The sequence below is a fragment of the Budorcas taxicolor genome, chromosome 24, assembly GCF_023091745.1.
Source record: "Budorcas taxicolor isolate Tak-1 chromosome 24, Takin1.1, whole genome shotgun sequence".
NCBI classification, from domain to species: domain Eukaryota; kingdom Metazoa; phylum Chordata; class Mammalia; order Artiodactyla; family Bovidae; genus Budorcas; species Budorcas taxicolor.
In genome coordinates, this window is record NC_068933.1 from 33,923,983 (window position 1) to 33,950,764 (window position 26,782).

The 26,782-nt window shown below is 39.7% G+C and overlaps 1 protein-coding gene across 1 annotated transcript in view; it reads right to left on the reverse strand.

Moving 5' to 3' along the window:
* The window catches only part of LOC128068267 (A disintegrin and metallopeptidase domain 3-like), a 128,281-nt gene that overhangs the window by 26,221 nt on the left and 75,278 nt on the right, over window positions 1-26,782 (reverse strand). Inside the window, exons 12-16 of the mRNA XM_052661391.1 lie at window positions 23,457-23,643; window positions 15,445-15,543; window positions 12,101-12,296; window positions 11,527-11,617; window positions 11,059-11,239 (exon numbers count right to left, since the gene is read on the reverse strand). Of these exons, the coding sequence (XP_052517351.1) occupies window positions 11,059-11,239; window positions 11,527-11,617; window positions 12,101-12,296; window positions 15,445-15,543; window positions 23,457-23,643 (754 nt within the window). The remainder of the gene's footprint in view (window positions 1-11,058; window positions 11,240-11,526; window positions 11,618-12,100; window positions 12,297-15,444; window positions 15,544-23,456; window positions 23,644-26,782) is intronic.

A 26,782-nucleotide genomic window follows, 5' to 3' on the forward strand; every position in this document is an offset into this window, starting at 1 on the left:
GTGTTGCTGGAGAATTTGCGTGGTATGTCTTGTTCTGGAACTTGTTGGTCCTTGGGTGGAGCTTGGTTTCAGTGTAGGTATGGAGGCATTTGATGAGCTCCTATTGCTTAATGTTCCCTGAATTCAGGAGTTCTCTGATGTTTTCAGGCTTTGGACTTAAGCCTCCTGCTTCTGGTTTTCAGTTTTATTTTTACAGTAGCCTCTAGACTTCTCCATCTATACAGCACTGATGATAAAACATCTAGGTTAAAGATGAAAAGTTTCTCCACATTGAGGGACACTCAGAGAAGTTCACTGAGTTACAAGGAGAAGAGAAGAGGGAGGGGGTAGTTAGAGGTGACTGGAATGAGATACGGTGAGATCAAAAGAGGAGAGAGCAAGCTAGCCAGTAGTCACTTCCTTATGTGCATTCCATAGTCTGGACCACTCAGAGGTATTTACGGAGTTATACAGGGAAGAGGAGAGGGAGGAAGTAGAGAGAGGTGGCCAGGAGGATAAGAGAGAGGAATGAGAAGGAGAGAGCCAAATCCTGCCAGTAACCAGTTCCTTAGGGGTTCTCCACCATCTGGAACACACAGAGATTCACAGAGTTGGATAGAGAAGAGATGGGGGAGAAAAGAGACAGAGACCACCTGGTGGAGAAAAAGGAGAGTCCAAAGGAGGAGAGAGTGGTCAAGCCAGTAATCTCGCTCTCAGGTAAAATTGGATAGTGAAGTTTGGGTTTTTAAATGTACAAAATTGACAACAAAAACCAAAGAGCAAAGATTAAAAATCTAGAGTAGAGGTTGGATTTTCAAAAATACAATATTCAAGAAAAGAAGTAGAAGGAAAAAAAAAAAAAGAAAGAAAGAAAAAAAAAAGCCACAAGAATTATTAAAAAAAAAAAAAAAACACACCAATAAGCACCCAAAGACTATATATGGTGTTTGCCTTAAAAAAAAAAAAAGTCGTTTTTTTTTTTTGAATAGTAATAATAGGTTATAGAAATAAAAATTAGAGGAGAAATAGAAGACTTGACTATTAAAAAAAAGTTAGAAAAAAAAAAGGAATGATTTTAAAAATAGTAAAAATATATCTGGCCCTTCTCTGATGTTGTGGGCAGTGTGGGGTCACTTCCAAGGCGGTTCCCTCTGTTTAACTTCTTCTTTATGCTGGTTTTTTAGGCTCACTAGTTCAGTCGCACTGTGGGGAGGGGGGATGCTGCAAACAAATGGCGCTGTCGTGTGCACACAGTGTCTCAGCCCAGCTGGACCTGTCCCTTCTCGCGGCGTACAAACCGCTCTGGCTCTACCATGCTCAGCCGGGAACTGTCTGAGGCTGCCTCTAGGCTGCGTGCACTTTCCTGGTCTAAGCCGCTCAGGCTTGGCGCTCAGGTAGTCCTCAGAGGCACAGATTCAGTTGGGACTGCGTTTTGTGCCCTTCCCTGGTCCGAGTAGCTCAGGAGTTTGGCGAGCGCGATCGCTGCGACTTGTCGCCTTTTCTGCCTCTGCTGCTCAGTTTTCTGGGTGGACCGCTGGCGCCCCTGTGAGGCAGATGGTGACTGTCCAGCACCCCCAGAAGTCTTAGCAAAGAAGCCTGCTTGCAGTTTGGTAAGTAAAGTTTCTCTGGGTCTGCAATTGCCCCTTTCCAGCCCTCACGGCTCTGGCTGCCTGTCCCCGGCGGGGGATGGTCTGCAGCCGGCTTTTTCCGTTCCGTCCTTTGTTCTGTGCTCGGTCCTGGCTGTGTCTTATGTTCGAGCTTTTCACGTGGTAGCTATCCCACAGTCTGGTTTGCTAGCCCAAGTTAGATCGTTCTGGTTGCGCGCGGGGGGTTCCTGCCTGATTCTTACAAAGCACTGCAGCCCGCACTTCCCGTGCTTCCCTGCCCTGCCCCCACTTCCTAGTGGTGGATGCAGGCGTCTGTGCTGCTTTTCCGCTGGGGGAGTTACTGTTGGGCTTGTAATCTGTTGGTTTTAATTATTTATTTATTTTTCCCTTCCTGTTATGTTGCCCTCTGTGTTTCCAAGGCTCGCCACAGACTCAGCAGGGAGAGTGTTTCCTGGTGTTTTGAAACCTGTCTTCTTAAAATTCCCTTCCCGGGACGGGCTTCCCTTCCCAGGACGGAGCTCCCTTCCCACCTCCTTTGTCTCCTTTTTCATCTTTTATATTTTTCCCTACCTGTTTTTGAAGACAATGGTCTGCTTTTCTGGTTGCCTGATGTCCTCTGCCAGCCTAGAGAAGTTGTTTTGTGGAGTTTGCTCAGCGTTGAAATGTTCTTTTGAGGAATTTGTGAGGGAGAAAGTGGTCTTCCCGTCCTATTCCTCCGCCATCTTAGGACCGCCCCCTTAAATAAGTTTTTCAATTTCCACCAGCAACTCATTCCCTGTCCCCCACCTCAGAAAAGAAACCTGGTGGAATCATGATTCACCTGGATTCTTCTGGATCATATTCATTAATTGATTTTGAGAACAGTAACATTTTAACAATATTGCCTTCCAAGTCAAAGACACAATCTATGCTTAAACAGTGATCACAACCCACATAATTTTCATGTGTAGTCAAAAAAGTAGAGCTGAAGGGATGGGAGATGGATAAATTAGGAGTTTAGGATTAGCAGATAAAAACCACTATATACAAAATAGATAAACAAGAAGGTCCTAAAGTATAGCACATGAAACTATATTCAATATCTTGTAATACACCACAATGGAAAAGAATATATATAACTGAATCACTTTGTTGTACACAAGACACTAACACAGACCTGTAACTCAGATATATTCATTTTAAAAAATTTAAAAGGTAGAAATAGTGTCTTGCAGGTTTTACCTTGATTTCTCTATCACCATAATATTACATATCTCTATGTCATTAAAAATTATTTGTATTGGGTATGGGCTTTCCTGGTGGCTCAGACAGTAAAGAATCCACTTGCAATGTGGGATACCTGTGTTCAATACCTGGGTTGGAAAGATCCCCTGGAGGAGGTAATGGCTGCCCACTCCAGTATTCTGGCCTGGAGAACCCCCATGGACAGAGAAAAATGATAGGCTAGAGTCCATGGGGTTGCAGAGTCGGACACGACTAAGTGACATTCACTTTCACTTCACTGTGCTTAACTTATCTGATCAACCTATAATTGGCATTTAGTGTGTCTTGTTTATTTGATCTATGATAACTCACATCATAATTGCTCTATATAAATGTCTATTTCATAATATTTGAAAATTAAACTTAATTACACCAGAAATAGATAAAAAGTGTGATGATAAATTTGACTCCTAAACATTTAAAAATCACTTTCCATAAAGTATCTGTTGATTTATACTTATTTTTAGGAAGGTTATAAGTTATGCTTCTCACCATCAAATTTTCTTTTTACTTGAAGTATAGCTGCTTTACAATATATTAGTTTCGGATATACTACATATTGATTCAGTATTTTATTATAGTATACTCCATTTAAAATTAATATAAAATATTGGCTATATTCTCTGAGCTGTGTAATATATTCTTGTAGCTTATTTGGAAGACAACACAAACAGACAGAAAGACACACCACATTCTTGAATAGGCAGAATCAATACTGTCCAAAGGACTATACTTTCCAAGGGAATTTCCAGATTTAATGAAATTCATATCAAATTACCAATGGAAGTTTTCACAGAGCTAGAACAAAAATCATAAAATTTGTAAAGAGACACAAAAGACCCCGAATAACCAAAGGAATCTAAAGCAAAATGAAGCTGAAGAATCAGGCTCCTGGACTTAAGACTACACTACAAAGCTACAGTCGTCAAAACAGGAAGGTACTGGCACAAAAACACATATAGATCAGTGGACTAGGACACAAAGCTCATGATAAACCCATACACCTATGGTCACCTAATCTATGACAAAGCAGGCAAGACTATACAATGGAGAAAAGACAGTCTCTTCAATAAGCAGTGCTGGGAAACTGGACAGCTACATGTTAAAAAAAAAAAAAAGAAATTAGAAAACTCTAACACCATACACAAAAATAAGCTCAAAATGAATTAAAGACTTAAATGTAATACTGGAGGAAAAAAAGACCAAACATTCCCTAACATAAATTGCAGCAATATCTTTTTTGACCCATCTCCCAGAGTAATGGAAATAAAAACAAAAATAAATGGTACCTAATTAAAATCAAAAGCTGTTGCACAGCAAAGGGAATCATATACAAAAACAAAAAGACAACTCACAGGATGGAAGAAGATATTTGCAAATGATACAACTGACAAAGAATTAGCCTTTAAAAATTTCAAGCAGCTCATGCAGCTCAACATCATGAAAACACACAACCCAGTCAAAACATGGGCAAAAGACCTAAAGAGAGACAATGCTCTAGAGAAGACATACAGATGGGTAAGTGACCTATGAGAAGATGTTCAACATAGTTAATTATTAAAAATGAAAGTGTTAGGCAATTAACTGTGTCTGACTCTTTGCAACCCCGTGGACTGTCAGAGAACTAAGATCATGGCATCCAATCTCATCACTTTATGGCAAATAGATGGGAAACAATGGAAACGGGACAGATTTTATCTTCTTGGGCTTCAAAATCACTGTGGAGACTGAGGCCATGAAATTAAAAGACACTTGCTTCTTGAAAGAAAGGCTATGAAAAACATGGACAGCGTATTAAGAAACAGAGACATCACTTTGCTGACAAAGGTCTGTATAGTCAAAGCTATGGTTTTTCCAGTAGTCATGTATGGATGGGAGTTGGACCATAAGGAAGACTGAGCACTGAAGAACTGATGCTTTCAAACCGTGGCTCTGGAGAAGACTCCTGAGAGTCCCTTGGACTGCAAGGAGATCAAACCAGTCAATCCTAAGTGAAATCAACCCTGAACATTCATTGGAAGGACTGATGCTAAAGCTGAATCTCTAATACTTTGGCCACCTGATGGAAAGAGTCAACTCACTGGAAAAGACCCAGATGGTGGGAAGGATTGAAGGCAGGAGGAGAAAGGGATAACAGGATGAGATGGTTGGATGGCATCACTGACTCAAAGGACATGAGTCTGAGCAGACTCCGGGAGATGGTGAAGGATAGGGAAGCCTGGCATGCTGTAGTCCATGGGGTCACAAAGAGTTGAACAGGACTTACTGACTGAACAACAACAAGGCTCCTCTGTCCATGGAATTTCTCCAGGCAAAGAATCCTAGAGTGGGCAGCCATTCCCTTCTTCAGGAGATCTTCCCAATCCAGAGATCAAACCCAGGTCTCCTGCATTGCCGGCAGATTTTTTAACCATCTGAGACACCAGGGAAGCCCATCAAATTATCAGAGAAATGTGAACCAAAACTGCAATGTGGTATCATCTCATATGGTCAGGATGGCCATCATCAAAATATCTACAGACAGTAAATGCTAGAGAGGGTGTGCAGAGAAGAGAACTCTCCTATGAGGTTTGTTGGGATGTAAATTGGTGCAGCCACTATGGAGAACAATTCTTTAAAAATGGAAATACCATATGATCTAGCAGTCCCACTCCTGGGTATATAACCAGAGAAAAATCTTGATTCAAAAGCATACATGCACCCCAGTGTTCACTGCAGCACTATTCAAAATAGCCAAGACACAGAAGCAGATTAAATGTCCCTCAGCAGATGAAGGGATAAAGGATAAGTGGTACATATATACAATGGGATATTAGCCACTAAAAAGAATGAATTAATGTCATTTGTAGCAACATAAATGGACCTGGAGATTATCAAACTAAGTGAAGTAAGTCTTTCTAAGAGAAAGATAAGTATCATAGGATATCACTTATAGGTGTATTCCTAAAGAAAAATGATTGAAATGAAGTTATTTACAAAATAGAAACTGGCTCATAGACTTAGAAAATGAACTTATGGCTACTAAGGGTGAAGGGTTGAGGGGGAAGGATAGATTGGGTGTTTGGGATTGACATGCACACATTGTTATATTTAAAACAGATAACCAACAAGGACTAACTATATAGCACAGGGAACTCTGTTCAATATCCTGTAATAACCTAAATGGGAAAAGAATCTGAAAAAAGTGGATATATAAAACAATCACTTTGCTGTACACCTGAAACTAACACAATATTGTTAATTAACAGTACTCCAATATAAATTAAAAATTAAAATAATAAAGTTAGCATAAAATATTGGCTATGTTCTCTGTGCTGTGCAATATATTCTTATAGCTTATTTATTTAATATGTATTAGTTTGTATCTCTTCAGAGAAGGCAATGGCACCCTATTCCATTACTCTTGCCTGGAAAATCCCACGGACAGAGAAGCCTGGTGGGCTGCAGTCCATGGGGTTGCTAAGAGTCGGACACGACTGAGTACCTTCACTTTCACTCTTCACTTTCATGCATTGGAGAAGGAAATGGCAACTCACTCCAGTGTTCTTGCCTGGAGAATCCCAGGGACGTGGGACCCTGGTGGGCTGCTGTCTATGGGGCTGCACAGAGTCGGACACGACCTAAGTGACATAGCAGCAGCAGCAGCAGCAGTTTGTATCTCTTAATCTCTCCCTCCTAACCTCTTCCCACTGGTAATCACTAACTTGTTCTCTGTATCTATGAGCCTCTTTTAGTTATTGTATTCTTCACCTCTGACTAGTTATTTTTAATATTTCTAGTTTTTCATTAAATTTTCACTGTGTTCATTTCTTCTTTTCCCAAGTTCAGATAACATTCTTATTGCTTATGCTCTAAACTTTTTATCTGGTAAATTATCTTTTTTTGTTTTTTTTTCAGTTTTTTTTCTTTCATTTGAAATAATTCTTTTCTCTTCTCATTTTGTTTGACTTCGTCTCTATGAAATTAAGTGAAAGAGTTAACTATCCTAGCCTTGAGGGAACGTCCTTGTGTCCCAGCATCCCTATACTGTCTGTGTGTACCCAGTGGTTTTTGTGGGAGAGCTAGATCTGACATGATCATGGGTCGCATCCTGTCCCAGGGTGTGCTGCCTGCTGTCACTTTGGTGAGATGCAGGATTGATGACAAAGGGATGGAGCCAGTGCCAGGTGTGAGCTGAGACTTCTCCTATGATCCGTGGCTATCACCACCCTACTGGGGAGACAGCATCAGGTCCCAAGCTGCTGCTGGTGAATGGATAAGGACAACCTTACGGTATAAGCTTGGGTCCAAGTTGGTTCAGTTTATTTTAAGTATGCACCTTCCCCCTCCATCCTGGGAAGGGCACCTCTGCCCCAGAGGGTATGATCCCTGAAGCAAGAGGGTGCTGGAGTGGGTGCCTGATGTGGTTGGGGCATGTGCCCTGGTATGACTCTGGAATGTCAGCCAGAATTCTAGACACTTCCTGATCCACTCCCTCTATAAGCAGCAGAAATAGCTGCCCTCGCCCCATTCAGCTCCATCCTTCCCAAGTGCACACTCTCCTCAGCAATGACAGACTTTGCCCTACTGCAAAGCAGTGCTGCAGCTAGTGAGGCCAGGGCAGATATTCAACATGGCCTGGGGTGCACCTTGCATGGTTTCAGGAAAAGAGCCAGAGCTCTAGGCAGGTTCAGTCAGCTTCCTCTGCCTTGTTCCCTGGAGTAAAGCCAGTTCTTTACAAGCAGAGTCTTGTTTTTTTTTTTTTTTTTCTCTTCACAGCCTCCTGGTGATAGCTCAGTTGGTAAAGAATTCATGTGCAATGCAGGAGACTCTGGTTCAATTCCTGGGTTGGGAAGATCCTCTAGAGAAGGGATAGGCTACCCACTCCAGTATTCTTGGGGTTCCCTTGTGGCTCAGCTTGTGATAGCTCAGTTGGTAAAGAATCCGCCTGCAATGGGGGAGACCTGGGTTCGATCCCTGGGTGGGGAAGATCCCCTGGAGAAAGGAAAGGCTACCCACTCCAGTATTCTGACCTGGACAATTCCATGGACTGTATAGTCCATGGGATCGCAGAGTCAGACACGACTGAGCGACTTGCACTGACACTTGTAAGCCCCACTGATTTTCAAACTTGATAAGGGATCAAATCCCAGTGTCAGATCCCAGGCCTGGGGTATCCAGTAATCAGTTTAAACCACTCACTCCCCAGGGAGGATCTCTGAACCATACACACACACACACCCCTCACCCTTCCTCTATGCTCCCTCCTAGAGGCACAGGTGCTGTAGTGATTGTTTGTCCTCCCTGCCTACCTGAGAAGTATCCAGTTTGTTTTCAGGGAGAATTGCTTCACATGTAGTTGTATTTTTGATGTGTTCCTGGGGAGAGGCAAGTTTAACATCTTTCTATGATGACATCTTCATCTTTTCTCCATCAAATGTTATTTTTGATGTCAAAATGATAATAGAAAAAATAGCTGAATATTCACTTACTTTGAATTTATTTAATCACAGGTTAAGTTAGAACATTTTCATGTTTCTTAGTCATGTGTTCAATTTCATGATTTTTTTGTACAGATAAATACTACAGTATGTGTGTGTGTGCATATATACATGTATACTGGGATATGTGTGTGTACACATGTATATATTCACTGGGATATGTGTGTGTACACATGTATATATATACTGGGGTATGTGTATGTGTGTGCACAGGTACATATATACTGGGGTACGTGTGTGTGCACAGGTACATATATACTGGGATATGTGTTTGTGTGCACATGTATGTGCATACTTGGATATGTGTGTCTACACATGTATATGTACATTGGGGGTACATCTCAGGTTTGATAATTTACTGGGGTACGTGTGTGTGCACAGGTACATATATACTGGGATATGTGTTTGTGTGCACATGTATGTGCATACTTGGATATGTGTGTCTACACATGTATATGTACATTGGGGGTACATGTGTGTGCACATGTACATATATACTGGGGTATGTGTGTATGTGCACACATGTACATATGTACTGATATATGTGTGTGTACATATGTATATATACACTGGGGTATGGATGTGTGTGCACATGTACATATATACTGGGGTACACATAGATGTGCATATATATATACATATATATATATACATATGTATATATATATGCTGCTAAGTCACTTCAGTCGTGTCCAACTCTGTATGACCCCATAGACGGCAGCCTACTAGGCTCCTCCATCCCTGGGATTCTCCAGGCAAGAGTACTGGAGTGGGTTGCCATTGCCTTCTCCGACATATATATATATGTCATATATATACCAACTGAGTGTCCAAGAATTCAATTCAACTCATTCTGACACAATCTATCTGCAGTTAGAATCAAACTCCAAAAATTAAAAGGCTCAGTCCCACAAGACTCTTCCCATTTCAGACACCAGATTCAAGTCTTTATCCTTCTGACCAACTGGCTACAAATTGGAGGTTCCCATGGCTCCCTCTCAGGTTTGATAATTTCCTAATTTGGCTCACAGAACTCAGGGAAAGACCTCACTTATGTTTACTAATTTATGGGAAAGAATATAACTCAGGAACAGCCAAATGGAAGAGATGCACAGGTCAAGTTATGTTGTCGGGCAAGAGGAAGTGACATTGTCTCCATGTCCTCTCCAGGCACATCCTCATTACAACACATTGTGTTCACCAACTTACAAACTATCTTGAGTCTGATCACTGAAAAATTTTTACAGAGTCCAGTTTCCAGCCATATCATTCCCTTTATTGATGCTGTGAGTGGAGCTTAGAGCTCCACTCCATTAATCAATTGGTCTTTCTGGTGACCAGCATACTCTGAAGCATCAAGAGGCATCACCCTATTACCTCATTAGCATAAACCTAGGTTTCTCTGGATGAATCTCACTATGAATAACACCAAATATTCCTGTCAGGAAATTCTAAGGTTTAGGAGCTCAGGGCCAGACACCAAGGGAAAAGGCCAAATTAATTTTCTTGTGCATGTTAAACCACGTTGTACTATTATACCATTATATTACTTCTTTTCTAATTAATGAATAATTGAATTAGTTCATAGTTTTACATATTTATGCTGCCATATTTATGGTAAACATGATTGCATTTTGTTTTAAATGATGCTTAGAGGGATGACATATTACTTCATAATGCAGTCAGCATCAGTATGTTCCTTTATGATTGAAAGTGAAAGTTTCTCAGTCTTGTCCAACTCTTTGCCAACTTCATGGACTGTAGCCTCCAGACTCCTCTGTCCATGGAATTCTTCAGGCAAGAATACTGGAATGGGTAGCCTATCCCTTTTCTAGGGGATCTTCCCAACCCAGGAATCGAACTGGGGTCTCCTGCATTGTAGTCGGATTCTTTACAAGCTGAGCTACCAGGGAAGCCATTATATTTATGTGAGACTGTCTTTTGCCATTCTGAGGTAAGGTTACTATCCACTTCCAATTTCCTCTATTCTTCACTTTTTAAAAATACTGTATCTTAATATAATTATTTTAATTAAAATGTGAAATAATTGTTTCCCTTTTTACTTTCATGTACTAGCTTTAATGGCACTGTTTTAAAAAATTCTTTATGTTTATCAAAGTATTTAAGAAAAATACGTAAAATTTAAACTCTGTTTTATTATTATCTTGTAGAAAGGTCCAATTTTAAACAAGCATGTTATGTTTTTGAAGAAAGAACTAGGGGAGTAGGCTAATGAGAAAATGTTTTAGTTTCATTGCAATTTAATTCTAGTCAAATACTGCAATGCTATATGTTGGCTTTTTTTTTTTTTTTTTTGGTTTTCCTTGTTTTTCTCATTATTTAGTTTGTTCTGACCCATTTATTTTTTCATGTATTATTTGATATTTTTTGTTCTTTGATTACACAAACTGTTGCAGGCCAGATCCTTGCCTACTGGACAAGATTAGATTCTCAAATGTGACAAAACAAATTCAACTAACTATAGCAAAATTCACAGTAAAAAGATAGACAGTGAAGTAAAGTCTTCTTTAGCCAATAGAAAGTGACCTTTTAATTTTACGATGATATAGTAACCAAAATTTGTACCGTTAATTACAAATTTAAAAACTTAAGCTCTCTCTCTCTCTTTCTCTCCCACACACACACACACACACACACACACACACACACACACACACACACCGAGACATCCATACACCCTATACAGAAGCAAGTAAAATTTTATTTACCTTATTTTCATCACACATGGTTCCATTAGCCGTCATAGTAGGGTCCGGATATCTATAAAGTCTTAAATTTGCTGACATACATACATGGCCTCCAAGGAAGGTATATTGAACATGAATGTCATTCCTTGATACTATAGCTGAATGTGTCCAGTGGCAAACTAACTTTCCACAAAGGAGTTGGCTATCAATATATTAAAAAAAAATCTCTTAATGCCCAGAGGTCTCTTAGAGACACAAGAGATTAGTTAAAAAAAAAAACAAAACAGTACCAAATATGAGGATAATTCAAAATGTTACTGAGATCATAAAGCTATTCAGAATGTACACCAACTAATAAAGTGCAACATATAAATTCATCTATATAAACCAGGTTAATCTTTCATTTGCATTAAGTGATTCTTGACAGTATACCAACCCACAGACACTCACACAGGCATTTGAAAAATATATAAATTTTTAAATACATACTGAAAAAAACAAGATTTTCCTTTACAGTTTCCAAACACATCAGCTTGATAATTCACTTCTTCTGTACACTGATAACTAGATTCTTTAGCAACTAAAAACATAAACAAATTTCCAATTACTCATCTTTAAAAAATTAAAAACTAAAACTGTGGTAAATTAATATTGAAATGTCTAAACAACAATGCCTAGTCAATGTCATTTATTACAAATTTCAGTATTGTCTATTGGATATACAAGAAAAAGAAACACTGAAAACTACCCACTTAAGAACAGGAGAGCTGGCATGTCAGAGCAGAAATAATTGAGAAATTCTACAGTCTTCTGCACTCTCTCATCTTCAATTCTAAATTTTACTCACTTTCTCCCAACCACCTCAGATTTCACTAATATCCTATTCATTTTCTCCTGTTCTTATTGGGTCTGTTTTACCTCTTGACATAGTTCAAAGTTACATAATTTCAATTTTATGTTCAAATTTGGATTTAACAAACAGTCCTTTTTATTTTGGTGTTTTACTGACTTTAGAAAAAATATAGCTTAAAAATAAAGCTCAGAAGAAAAGATAAATTATTACATTTTCCAAACAAATTGATGCACTGCGTTGTTCTATCTTGGCATATTCCTCTAAAGCAATAGGAAGATTTATTATTGCACGTTTGTAAGTCGGCAGCTCTCATATCAGGTGCACAAAATTCAGACACCCCATTGCAAAATTCTGGAAAATCACATGGATCAGTGCTTCTTCTACACTCTCTTCCTCTTTCAAGTATCTGTGAGAAAAGGAAAAACACATATTTGCTTTGAAGTAGTATAACAAATGTAAAAACATTAAATAACAGCATTGAATTTGTAGCTATCATTTTCATTACTGTGACGTTTGTAAGTATTTAAACTATAAATTTGCTTAAAGTTCTGGTGAAAGAGTTTGGAAAGAACCCAAATGCCTACTAATGTGTAAACAAACTGTGGTGTGGACAATGGAATGTGTCAGCCACATAAAGGAATGGAGTACTGATGTATGCTGCAAGGCGACTGAAACTCGGAAACACTGTATTTAGTGACGAAACCAGACACAAGGTTTCCCACTGTATGGTTCTAGTTCTATGGAATGTCCAGAGTAGGGAAATCCATAGAGAGGAGAGCAGGTGCATCATGGGTCGGGGTCTCCTGTTTGGCTGAGGAAGCGGCTGGGGAACCAGGTCAAGGCGGCGGCTGCACAGCACTGTGAATGCTCTAAATGCTGCTCAGCGCACTAAACGCCCTTGACAACTGCTAACTTCCACTGTGTGACTTAAACTTCAAGTTAAAAATGGCCTGTAGCGGATTCATGTTGATGTATGGCAAAACCAATACAATATTGTAATTAGCTTCCAATTAAAATAAATAAATTTATATTAAAAAACCAACCAAACCAAAAAAAAAAAAAAACCCCATATATATATTATAAAAATGGCCCTAGTGAATGTTTTGTAGTTACAATCCTTTGGTTATCCTGAATATTCACTTCAAGATAAACAGAAAATATCTGAGATGACACTACGCATATCTGTTTTTCAACTTTTGATTCTTGGGAACTAATCCATTGCACTCCTGAAATATTTTAACTAACTCAGATGCTGGTCTTTCCAGGTTTCTAAAATGTTTCTTAGTGGACACCCTTGTCCTTTTTGCCCTTCAAGTAATCTTCTTTTCAGGACGAACTCCGCTTCTACTATGAAACTGCTTCTGACCCAGGATGACAATCGGAACACTTCTCCCTAGACACAGCGGTGGGAAATTTAACTTAGAATGTAATGCTGGGTCAGGGCTTCTGCCACTACCAGGGGTGGACATAGGTGTCGGGAAAGAGGGGATCCCTCTGCTCTTCTGAATTACCATACAGTATAGACTAGAAAAGCCAGGATCTGCACTGAGCTATCAGTACTGCACACAGGAAAAGCTTGTCTGAGAACTGCCAAGGAAAAGCAAGGGTATCCAACTGATGTGTAGCATAAGAAACTTGTTGCTCCAGTTTTAAACAAAGATTCACTTGAGCATGACGCTGAACTCATGTCATAAGTAAGCTTCCTGAGTGCTTGTTTCTTATTCTTTGCTTGTGTGTTCATCATCAAGATACAACTGACCCATGATAATTGCTGGTGTGCAGTACCAGACACAGCTCCTTAAAACTTCAGAGAGGAAAGTCTGGGTACTGGCTAAAACATGTTAGTCCCTGTTATGTGTCAGATAATAGCAGGTTAAAGTATTGGTCTTCCATATCTTTGTACTTGGACTTGTGTCCATCTAAACTGAAAATTTATAAGAAAAAAACGCTTGTTCAAAGCAGTACATTTCAGACCATGTCAGTGGAAAGTAGAATGGAAAGTAGACAGATAAAAAAATAAGAAGACTTTTAAGCTTATGGTCATTAATAAGAGAGGCGCCTGTGACCCTTCAAAAGACAGCAAAAGCTAGATTTTATGCTATAATATGTAAGAAAGTTAATGGGAACTAACATAGGACATTAAAGCATGTTTCAACAGTGAGAAGGAGAGGTCCTGGGCAGATGGTGGCAGTGGGTATATTCCCAGAACTAAAATTGAGTCACAGGTGCCTTCAAGTGTGAAAAATGAAATGGCTGTCCAGGGCTACCTTCTACAGACCAATCAATGCAGTCCTGGATGTTAAAAACAAAAGATGATAGCTGAAGTTACAGGTTTTAGTTGGAACTTCTTTACAGAATTCAATGCTGTTACCCCGAATCTCTCCCTAGAAACTTATACTATGAATTTTCACTGGACCAAATGCAGGAATTATCTCTGTTGCAAAGAATTATCCTTTGAGATGTAAGTAGAGGGCAATGGTGGGTGTGTACTAAGTCACTTCAGTCATCTCCAACCCTCTGTAACCCTGCGGATTTCAGGGGCCAGGCTCTTCTGTCCATGGGATTCTCCTGGCAGGCAGGCTCTTTTACACCACCTGGGGAGTCCAGATGGACTGTTTAGAAAAATCATTTGCTCAGTCTCACTGATTTGGAGACAAGACACAGATGAGAGTTCTGGGGACAGAAAGAACAACACAGTTTATTGCTAAGAAGTGGAAACCCTAGCCTGGCCTCTACATTAATGTGCCTTGAAACAAATGAACATTGGCTTAAGAACTAGCCCACTGAGTGAAGAAGAGCATGCAGGGAACAGGGTGAAACGGTGTGGGGAGAGATTTTCATTGACAGTGGAAAAACAGACCTGATGACAAAACCTCTCGTCGATCAGCATTCATGTGTGTCTTAGCCTCCTAAAAGTAACATGCAAAAAGGCGAGTTGCTAGAATGAAGCCCTCCCTAGAACAGAGCTCTTACCCAGGGTCCTATTAGAGGTAGCTGTGAAGGAAACTTGAGGGAAAACTTCCCAAGGGAAGTCAAGGATTCAGTGAGTGATTCACAAAGTTAATCTTCAGTATTAGATATGCTACATATTGCTGACTATTCCCTATGGATTCCTTTTTTCTGCTACTTCCAAAGCGAGGGGTTACTTATAACTGTATAATTGTATATAATTATAATTGTCTGTTTATTCAAATATTGTATCTCAAGTGTGTGTGGGGTGGCTTATTCATAATTTTGTCATAAGTAGATTGTGAGGAGCTACATTCAGTTATGACCAAGAGGAACTCACAACACCCAGATTACCTGAAGTTGTTATTAAATGGCATAATAGGATGAGTTCTGAGTAGGGACTGAAACAATGAGGTTAGAAGTAGGGCTAAAAAGTTGATTGGAAAAGATCTAAAGACTTCTCAATTCTGAACTCAACAGTGGATGAATCAGGAACATACGGTTATATATTTGAAAGATGAGTAAAAATTGTGTGAAAAAAAGCTAAAAAGCCCACAAAAGCAGGAATTTCACGGAAGAAAATAAGGTAATATTCGAAAACTTACCTTACAAGTTTTTTTTCCACAACATGGTCCAGAACCACAGTCTGCATTTCCTTTCAGTACACAGTTTAAAGGATCACAGCATTTAGTATGCTCACATGTCTGAAAGCAAAGGTAATCAAGTTAAGTAATTTGAACTAAATCACTTTACTTATTGTTATAATATCTTAAGACATGTCTCAAATTACAATCGCAGTATAATTTTTATGTCTATCTATTTTTAACACCACTTCACCTAGACAATGTATTTTGATATAGAAAAATGTGGTAATGAAATCATTCATGATTCTATGTTCAAGAATTTGACTGTTAAAAATGTAATGCAATTTACTTCAATCTTTTTGTGTTCATAAATATATGGACAATATATTTTGAGATTTTTTTCATTTGTGTGTGTGTGTGTGTGTGTGTGTGTGCGCGCGTTACTTGCTCAGTCGTGTTCAACTCTTTGTGACCCTATGGGCTGTAGCCTTGCCAGGTTCCTCTGTTCATGGAGTTCTCCAGGCCAGAATACTGGAGTGGGTAGCCATTCCCTTCTCCAAGGGATCTTCCTAATCCCTAACCCAGGTTCGAACCTGGGTCTCCCACATTGCAGGCAGATTCTTTACCGTCTGAGCCACTAGGAAATTACTTATCTGTCTTATCAATTCTCCTCAAGATATTCTGTGACTATTAAATGTTTTTGGATGTGACAAAATAGAGGTTTCCAAATAACAACAGCATATTGTGGTTGTGTCTTTTCAAAGAAATTTTTTTTCACTTTTTAGCCCTTGTATATTAAAGATTGATTCTAAAAGTTATTAGTTCAAAGAATTAAAAGATATTAAGAACTCTTTCATAATACACATTTATTTCCTTCTCTTTAGAGAGTTGTCTCGTAGTGTAAGAGTGATATAAGACTGAGAAGTAATATATTTAAAAATTTAATTTTATTTTATTTTTAAAAATAAATTTATTTATTTTAATTGGACATTAAACCAATAAAATATTGATAAGTAATATTTTAAAATGAATAAAGTGAATAGGCACAAATAACTACATGTTTATATCTGTTTCAATTTCATATATCTTCACAATTTAGTTTATATGTTTATGCATACTTTTTGTTGAGATATTCTATTTATTTTTTTATTGCTAAGCACTTTTGTATTAATAATATTAGCCCCTAGCCACTAATATATTTTATATTGTTTTGCAGTTTGTCATGACGACTTATTTCTATTTTGGCAGGTTTTAAAAAATATTTTTATTACTGTGATATTCTGAAATCTGAAAATTGCCATTTGTTCCAAGAGCTTCTGTATAATATTTTCTTCCACATTAATCCCAGTAAATATGTGAAGGGCTAAAATGTTTCTGTTATATATATAAATATATATCTACATATATATATTTTTATTTTACATTAAGTATTTTGAGCAGTATGTTGTAAATGTAACTATAAGGGGAATATATCTCTTCTGCCAAAATTAATTAAGTTATTATTTTCTTATAGAATAGTAATTTATTACTGATATTTTATTATACCTGGATACTTGTATAATGTTGTTTATAAAATGAAACATAATGCAGTTACAGTTCAGTTCAGTTCAGTCACACAGTCGTGTCCGACTCTTTGCGACCCCATGAATTGCAGCACGCCAGGCCTCCCTGTCCATCACCAACTCCCAGAGTTCACTCAGACTCATGTCCATCAAGTCTGTGATGCCATCCAGCCATCTCATCCTCGGTCGTCCCTTTCTCCTCCTGCCTCCAATCCCTCCCAGCATCAGAGTCTTTTCCAATGAGTCAACTCTTCGCATGGGGTGGCCAAAGTACTGGAGTTTCAGCTTCAGCATCATTCCTTCCAAAGAAATCCCAGGGCTGATCTCCTTCAGAATGGACGGGTTGGATCTCCTTGCAGTCCAAGGGACTCTCGAGAGTCTTCTCCAACACCACAGTTCAAAAGCATCAATTCTTCGGCGCTCAGCCTTCTTCACAGTCCAACTCTCACATCCATACATGACCACAGGAAAAACCATAGCCTTGACTAGACGGATCTTTGTTGGCAAAGTAATGTCTCTGCTTTTGAATATGCTATCTAGGTTGGGCATAACTTTTCTTCCAAGGAGTAAGCGTCTTTTAATGTCATGGCTGCAGTCATCATCTGCAGTGATTTTGGAGCCCCAAAAAATAAAGTCTGACACTGTTTCCACTGTTTCCCTGTCTATTTCCCATGAAGTGATGGGACCAGATGCCATGATCTTCATTTTCTGAATGTTGAGCTTTAAGCCAAATGTTTCACTCTCCTCTTTCACTTTCATCAAGAGGCTTTTTATCTCCTCTTTACTTTCTGCCATAAGGGTGGTGTCGTCTGCATATCTGAGGTTATTGATATTTCTCCCGGCAATCCTGATTCCAGCTTGTGTTTCTTCCAGTCCAGCTCTTCTCATGATGTCCTCTGCATATAAGTTAAATAAGCAGGGGGACAATATACAGCCTTGACGTACACCTTTTCCTATTTGGAACCAGTCTGTTGTTCCATGTCCAGTTCTAACTGTTGCTTCCTGACCTGCATACAGATTTCTCAAGAGGCAGGTTAGGTGGTCTGGTATTCCCATCTCTTTCAGAATTTTCCACAGTTTCTTGTGATCCACACAGTCAAAGGCTTTGGCATAGTCAATAAAGCAGAAATAGATGTTTTTCTGGAACTCTCTTGCTTTTTCCATGATCCAGCGGATGTTGGCAATTTGATCTCTGGTTCCTCTGCCTTTTCTAACACCAGCTTGAACATCTGGAAGTTCACCATTCACATATTGCTGAAGCCTGGCTTGGAGAATTTTGAACATTACTTTACTAGCATGTGAGATGAGTGCAATTGTGCGGTAGTTTGAGCATTCTTTGGCGTTGCCTTTCTTTGGGATTGGAATGAAAATGGACCTTTTCCAGTCCGGTGGCCACTGCTGAGTTTTCCAAATTTGCTGGCATATTGAATGCAGCACTTTCACAGCATCATCTTTCAGGATTTGAAACAGCTCAACTGGAATTCCATCACCTCCACTAGCTTTGTTCACAGTGATGCTTTCTAAGGCCCACTTGACTTCACGTTCCAGGATGTCTGGCTCTAGATGAGTGATCACATCATCATGATTGTCTGGGTCGTGAACATCTTTTTTGTACAGTTCTTCCGTGTATTCTTGCCACTTCTTCTTAATATCTTCTGCTTCTGTTAGGTCCAAACCATTTCTGTCCTTTATCGAGCCCATCTTTGCATGAAATGTTCCCTTGGTATCTGTAATTTTCTTGAAGAGATCTCTAGTCTTTCCCATTCTGTTGTTTTCCTCGATTTCTTTGCATCGATCGCTGAAGAAGGCTTTCTTATCTCTTCTTGCTATTCTTTGGAAATCTGTATTCAGATGCTTATATCTTTCCTTTTCTCCATTGCTTTTTGCTTCTCCTTTTCACAGCCATTTGTAAGGCCTCCCCAGACAGCCATTTTGCAGGGAGGAGACACCCCGCGTCTGAGGTCAGGGGCAGCTGGGAGAAGCCACCTCTCGCCCGAGGCCTGGGGCGGTGACCCTGAGGAGCCACCCTGAGCCCAAGGCCAGGGGCAGCAGCTGGGAGGAGCCACCCACACCCGAGGCCAGGGCCGGTGGCTGGGAGGAGCAACCCGGGAGCGGTGGCTGCACAGGCGCAGAAAGGCCTAGAGGAGCTATCCCACGTTGAAGGTCAGGAACGGCAGCAGTAAGGAGATACCCCTCGTTCAAGGTAAGGAGCAGCAGCTGTGCTTTGCTGGAGCAGCTGTGAAAAGATACCCCACGCCCAAGGTAAGAGAAACCCAAGTAAGATGGTAGGTGTTGCAAGAGGGCATCAGAGGGCAGACACACTGAAATCATACTCACAGAAAACTAGTCAATCTAATCACACTAGGACCACAGCCTTGTCTAACTCAATGAAACCAAGCCATGCCTGCGGGGCAACCCAAGTTAGGTGGGTCATGGTGGAGAGTTCTGACAGAACGTGGTCCACTGGAGAAGGGAATGGCAAGCCACTTCAGTATTCTTGCCTTGAGAACCCCATGAACAGCATGAAAAGGCAAAATGATAGGATACCAAAAGAGGAACTCCCCAGGTCAGTAGGTGCCCAATATGCTACTGGAGATCAGTGGAGAAGTAACTCCAGAAAGAATGAAGGGATGGAGCCAAAACAAAAACAATACCCAGTTGTGCATGTGACTGGTGATAGAAGCAAGATCCAATGCTGTAAAGAGCAATATTGCATAGGAACCTGGAATGTCAGGTCCATGAATCAAGGCAAATTGGAAGTGGTCAAACAAGAGATGGCAAGAGTGAACGTCGACATTCTAGGAATCAGCTAACTAAAATGGACTGGAATGGGTGAATTTAACTCAGATGACCATTACATCTACTTCTGCGGGCAGGAATCCCTCAGAAGAAATGGAGTAGCCATCATGGTCAACAAAAGAGTCGGAAATGCAGTACTTGGATGCAATCTCAAAAACGACAGAATGATCTCTGTTTGTCTCCAAGGCAAACCAGTCAATATCACAGTTATCCAAGTCTATGCCCCAACCAGTAATGCTGAAGAAGCTGAAGTTGAACGGTTTTATGAAGACCTACAAGATCTTTTACAACTAACACCCAAAAAAGATGTCCTTTTCATTATAGGGGACTGGAATGCAAAAGTAGGAAGTCAAGAAATACCTGGAGTAACAGGCAAATTTGGCCTTGGAATGCGGAATGAAGCAGGGCAAAGACTAATAGAGTTTTGCCAAGAGAACACACTGGTCATAGCAAACATCCTCTTCCAACAACACAAGAGAAGACTGTACACATCTGGACATCACCAGATTGTCAACACTGAAATCAGATTGATTATATTCTTTGTAGCCAAAGATGGAGAAGCTCTATACAGTCAACAAAAACAAGACCAGGAGCTGACTGTGGCTCAGGTCATGAACTCCTTATTACCAAATTCAGACTGAAATTGAAGAAAGTAGGGAAACCCGATAGAGCATTCAGGTATGACCTAAATCAAATCCCTTATAATTATACAGTGGAAGTGAGAAATAGATTTAAGGGCCTAGATCTGATAGATAGAGTGCCTGATGAACTATGGAATGAGGTTCGTGACATTGTACAGAGGACAGGAATCAAGACCATCCCCACGGAAAAGAAAGGCAAAAAAAAAAAAAAAAATGCAGTTACACTAATGGCATATTACTAAAGTATATTCCAGATTCTATTCTTATTTAACACTTGTAAATCTATAAGAATCAGATAATAATCATTTTTTCTTTTTCATGTTTCATCAAGAAGAATGTGTTATGCTTCACATATAAACATGTTAATGAAAAACAGCAAGTGAATTTACTGAAGATGAAATATTAAACCCTCACTAAATATTAATATTGGGGAAAATAAAACAAAATCAGTGATGTGATCACCTAATATCGAAAATCTGGAATCAAGGAGAGAGCCTGCAGTAGGCAGTATATTTTGACAGCACTCAATGTATAATGGAAATCTAGACTAAAGACCTAGATTTGCCAACATCCACTGGATCACAGAAAAAGCAAGAACTCCAGAAAAACATCTACTTCTGCTTCATTTACTACGCTAAAGCCTTTGACTGTGTGGATCACAACAAACTGTGGAAAATTCTGAAAGAGATGGGAATACTGGACTACCTGTCCTGCCTCCTGAGAAATCTGTATGCAGGTCAAGAGGCAACACTTAGAACCAACCACGGAACAACAGACTGGTTCAAAACTGGGAAAGGAGTACGTTAAGGCTTTATACTGTCACCCTGCTTATTGAACTTCTATGCAGAGTACATCATGAGAAATGCTGGGCTAGATGAAGCACAAGCTGGAATCAAGATTGCTGGGAGAAATATCAATAACCTCAGATATGCAGACGACACCACCCTTATGGCAGAAAGAGAAGAAGAACTAAAGAGCCTCTTGATGAAAGTGAAAGAGGAGAGTGAAAAAGTAGGCTTAAAACTCAACATTCAGAAAACTAAGATCATGGCATCTTGTCCCATCACTTCATGACAAATAGATGGGGAAACAATGGAAACAATGAAAGACTTTACAGTTTTGGGCTCCAAAATCATTGCAGATGGTGACTGTAGCCATGAAATTAAAAGACTCTTGCTCCTTGGAAAAAACGCTATGATCAACCTGGACAGCATATTAAAAAGCAGAGATATTACTTTGCTGATAAAGGCCTGTCTAGTCAACTCTATGGTTTTTCCAGTAGTCATGTACGGATGTGAGAGTTGGACTATAGAGAAAGCTGAGCACCACAGGTATACACGTGTTCCCCATCCTGAACCCCCCTCCGTCCTCCCTCCCCATAGCATCCCTCTGGGTCATCCCAGTGCACCAGCCCCAAGCATCCAGTATCATGCATCAAACCGGGACTGGCGATTCATTTCATATATGATATTATACATGTTTCAATGCCATTCTCCCAAAATATCCCACCCTCTCCCTCTCCCACAGAGTCCAAAAGAAACCAATACAATATTGTAAAGTAATTAACCTCCAATTAAAATAAATAAATTTATATTAAAAAAAGGAAAGCTGAGCACCGAAGATTTGATGCTTTTGAACTGTGGTGTTGGAGAAAACTCTTGAGGGTTCCTTGGACTGCAAGGAGATCCAACCAGTCCATCCTAAAGGAAATCAGTCTTGAATACTCATTGGAAGGACTGATGCTGAAGCTGAAACTCCAATACTTTGGCCACTTGATGCAAAGAAATGAGTCATTGGAAAAGACCCTGATGCTGGGAAAGATTGAAGGCTGGAGGAGAAGGGGACAACAGAGTATGAGATGGTTGGATGGCATCACGACTCGATAGACATGAGTCTCAGCAAGCTCCTGCAGTTGATGATGGACAGGGAAGCCTGGTGTGCTGCAGTCCATGTGGTCTCAAAGAGTCGGACACAACTGAGTGGCTGAACTGACTGAGGTGGTTAATATGCTCAAGAATGTTCATAAAAAGCGACTCCAAAATGAGAGATGAGAGTTGACCAAAAATAACACAACACTGGAATGTAACAGATGTGGTGGTGCATTTATTATAATCCATTAACCTATCAGTTCAGTTCAGTTGCTCAGTCATCTCTGACTCTGCAACCCCATGGACTGCAGCATGCCAGGCTTCCCTGTCCTTCACCATCTCCCAGAGCTTGCTCAAACTCCTATCCAGTGAGTTGGTGATGCCATCCAACCATCTCATCCTCTGTTGTCCCCCTCTCCTCCTGCCTTCAATCTTTCCCAGCATCAGGGTATTTGTCAGCGAGTTGGTTTTTTTGCATCAGGTGGCCAAAGTATTGGAACTTCAGCTTTAGTGTCAGTCTTTCCAATGACTATTCAGAGTTGATTTTCTTTCGAATTGACTGGTTTGATCTCCTTGCAGTTCAAAGGACTCTCAAGAGTCTTCTCCAACTTTATAATTCGAGAGTATAAATTCTTTGGTATTCGGTCTTCTTTATGGTCCAGCTCTCACATCCATACACGACTACTGGGAAATCCAAGGCTTTGACTATATGGTTCTTTGTGGGCAGAGTGATGTCTCTGTTCTTTAATTCAATTTGAAACCAAGCTAAAATAAATGAAGTTCCCCCGATGCAAGGACTGGAAGTAGAAGATGAAGATGTGAACAACAGCATACATTTAATAACTCAGTGATTTAAATCAGTCACTTTAAAGGAATTCATGGATAATTTAGGTGATAATTATACTCCTGTTGGAACTGATGTTTATGATACAGAAAGGTGGGTAATATTTACACAGTAAGGAAAATCTTCGTTCAACCCATGCTGCATTTACCCTATTCTTAGATTGTTCAACTTCAAATTTGGATGAGCCAGTTATCACATGCCCCACAGCTTCCCATCTTAGATGTTTGACTATATGGAGCAACTAAAAAAATTATGTCACATCTACATTTGTAAGATTATGTGACAAACACAAAACCAAATATCAGTCTTTTTCACTAACCTCCTTGGCACCACAGTCACATTGTTCAGGTGGTTCCAAAACTCCATTGCCGCAAATTGATTGTCTTCCTTGTGGAAGCACTTTTGGAACTGTTTGATTCTGAAGACATTCCAATTTAGGCTGTGAAGTTGTATGTTTAAATTCATCTATGCTGCAACTGCTAAAAAACTTTATGCCATGGGAACGTCTGAAATTAAATTGTATTTCTTAGTTAAAAGGAATAAAATCAGTATCAAAGTAGCACTCTTCAATAACATGCTGTGAATTATTTACTTCTTCACTTACAGAATAGACAAGAAGAGTGCTTGGCTATTGCCAAGTGGCTATAAAGTGGAGAGTGCTCTATTTTAAATTCACTTAGTAATAAAAGAATAAGCCCATTTCTATTCAAATTCAGTATGCTGCCTCTAAGTCGCTTCAGTCGTGTCCAACTTTGTGCGACCCCAGAGACGGCAGCCCACTGGGCTCCCCCATTCCTGGGATTCTCCAGGCAAGAATACTGGAGTGGGTTGCCATTTCCTTCTCCAATGCATGAAAATGAAAAGTGAAAGTGAAGTCGCTCAGTTGTGTCCGACTTTTAGCGACCCCATGGACTGCAGGCCACCAGGGTCCTCCGTCCATTGGATTTTCCAGGCAAGAGAACTAGAGTGGGGTGCCATTGCCTTCTCCACAAATTCAGTATAACAGACATCTAATAAATAGGGGATGTTAAGCAGGTTGCATGATTGAGAATATGTTAAACAAAACAGTGCTTGTTGACAAAAAGGCTCTATTTAAGTACAACTTACTCTTTATTACTATCCTTATTATTTACAACACTGTCAAGATTATAATCATTATAGTAAGAAGAACTAATTATTATTAAGAAAATGATACATACTAGGGATAATATAGAAAACTGAAAGAATAAACACAAAGGTTGATTGAGTTAATTAAAAGTCAGAATTGTTTTTACTTTGGTAACAAATTTAAAACAGGTCAACATGAAGCATATAGAATACATCAACTCTAGATTGATATTTACATATTTCTAGTACACTGTCTAATGGGCTTTTGTTTAAATTAGTAACAAACTCATACTTAGAGAAATGACATGAGAAACAAATTTTGTTTCCTAAACCAGTTGAATAATAATAATTACAATGTATAACTCTTACAGAAAACTGAATTCTCTTAAAACAGACCTTCAATAACATGAAACAAAAATATGGTGTTAACATCTAATTCTTTTATCAGGTTCCAATTTCCCCTTCATCACGGTACTGGCACTCTAAGCAAAAAGATCCACTTCAGAACCAACCACTGCCTTTAGTACTCCTATCTCCTTAGTTTAATTGACTACATTTTTTGTGTGTGGCATTTTTGACATTCAAAAGTTTTATAGTCTCAGGTTGATTATTTTGGAAGATGTGCCTCAGTTTAGGTTTATGTAATGTTTCCCAATGCTTAGACTGAGGTTATGTATCTTGTTAAATGCACCACAGAAATATTGCTGAGTCTGTGTGCTCCATTGCATCCTAACAGCACATGATTCCAACTTTTTATATTTTTGAAAAAAGTCATTTTGATTAGGTGATTAAAGTCTATACTCTAATATCTCTTTCTCTACTCATCTCAATAATTATTTGGGGAGAAGTTTTATGTATACATAACCTTTCTAGTTCAATTTTCAATATATTCACTATGTGTATATATCTTTTATAACCTTATTTTAATAGATCCATTCAATATATTTATTCACTTCAAAATAATATTTTCATGTATTTATATGAATATGGACCCAAATTTTCCTATTACACTAAAAGGTGTTTTAATCCTTAATTAACATTACATGGGAAATAGATGGAGAAACAGTGGAAACAGTGTCAGACTTTATTTTTTGGGGCTCCAAAATCACTGCAGATGGTGACTGCAGCCATGAAATTAAAAGACGCTTACTCCTTGGAAGAAAAGTTATGACCAACCTAGACAGCATATTGAAAAGCAGAGATATTACTTTGCCGACCAAGGTCCGTCTAGTCAAGGCTATGGTTTTTCCAGTAGTCATGTATGGATGTGAGAGTTGGACTGTGAAGAAGGCTGAGCACTGAAGAATTGATGCTTTTGAACTGTGGTGTTGGAGAAGACTCTTGAGAGTCCCTTGGACTGCAAGGAGATCCAACCAGTCCATTCTGAAGGAGATCAACCCTGGGATTTCTTTGGAGGGAATGATGCTAAAGCTGAAACTCCAGTACTTTGGCCACCTCGTGCAAAGAGTTGACTCATTGGAAAAGACTTTGATGCTGGGAGGGATTGGGGGCAGGAGAAGAAGCAGACGACCGAGGATGAGATGGCTGGATGGCATCACGGACTCGATGGACATGAGTCTGAGTGAACTCCGGGATTTGGTGATGAACGGGGAGGCCTGGAGTGCTGCGATTCATGGGTTCGCAAAGAGTCGGACACGACTGAGCGACTGAACTGAACTGAACTGAACTGAACATTACATATGACTTTCAGATTGTCCTAGATTTGCCTGTTGGAGGACTCCTTCAAACTGTTTTGTGTCCATAAGCATATATCCAAATTCTTTGAACATCTTTTTATATTCTGACACAAATGCTCACTGCTCATTTGTATCTTGTCTATCTTAGTCCTGGAATCAGGCATATGGTGTCTCCAACTTTGTTCTTTCTCAAGGTTACCGTGGCTAGTCATGGTCTATTCAAATTTTAGGACTGAATCACTGCAGATGGTGCAGCCATGAAATTAAAAGACGCTTACTCCTTGGAAGGAAAGTTATGACCAAGCTAGATAGCATATTGAAAAGCAGATACATTACTTTGCCAACAAAGGTCCATGTAGTCAAGGCTATGGTTTTTCCAGTAGTCATGTATGGATGTGAGAGTTGGACTGTGAAGAAAGCTGAGCGCTGAAGAATTGATGCTTTTGAACTGTGGTGCTGGAGTAGACTCTTGAGTGTCCCTTGGACTGCAAGGATATCCAATCAGTCTATTCTGAAGGAGATAAGCCCTGGAATTTCTTTGGAGGGAATGATGCTAGAGCTGAAACTCCAGTAATTTGGCCACCTCATGGGAAGAGTTGACTCATTGGAAAAGACTGATGCTGGGAGGGATTGGAGGCGGAGGAGAAGGAGACGACAGAGGATGAGATGGCTGGATGGCATCACTGACTCGATGGACTTGAGTCTGAGTGAACTCCGGGAGTTGGTGATAGACAGGGAGGCCTGGTGTGCTGGGATTCATGGGGTCGCAAAGAGTCAGACACGACTGAGTGAGTGAACTAACTGAACTGAACTTCACGGTTTTCTACTATGTGCAAAATCA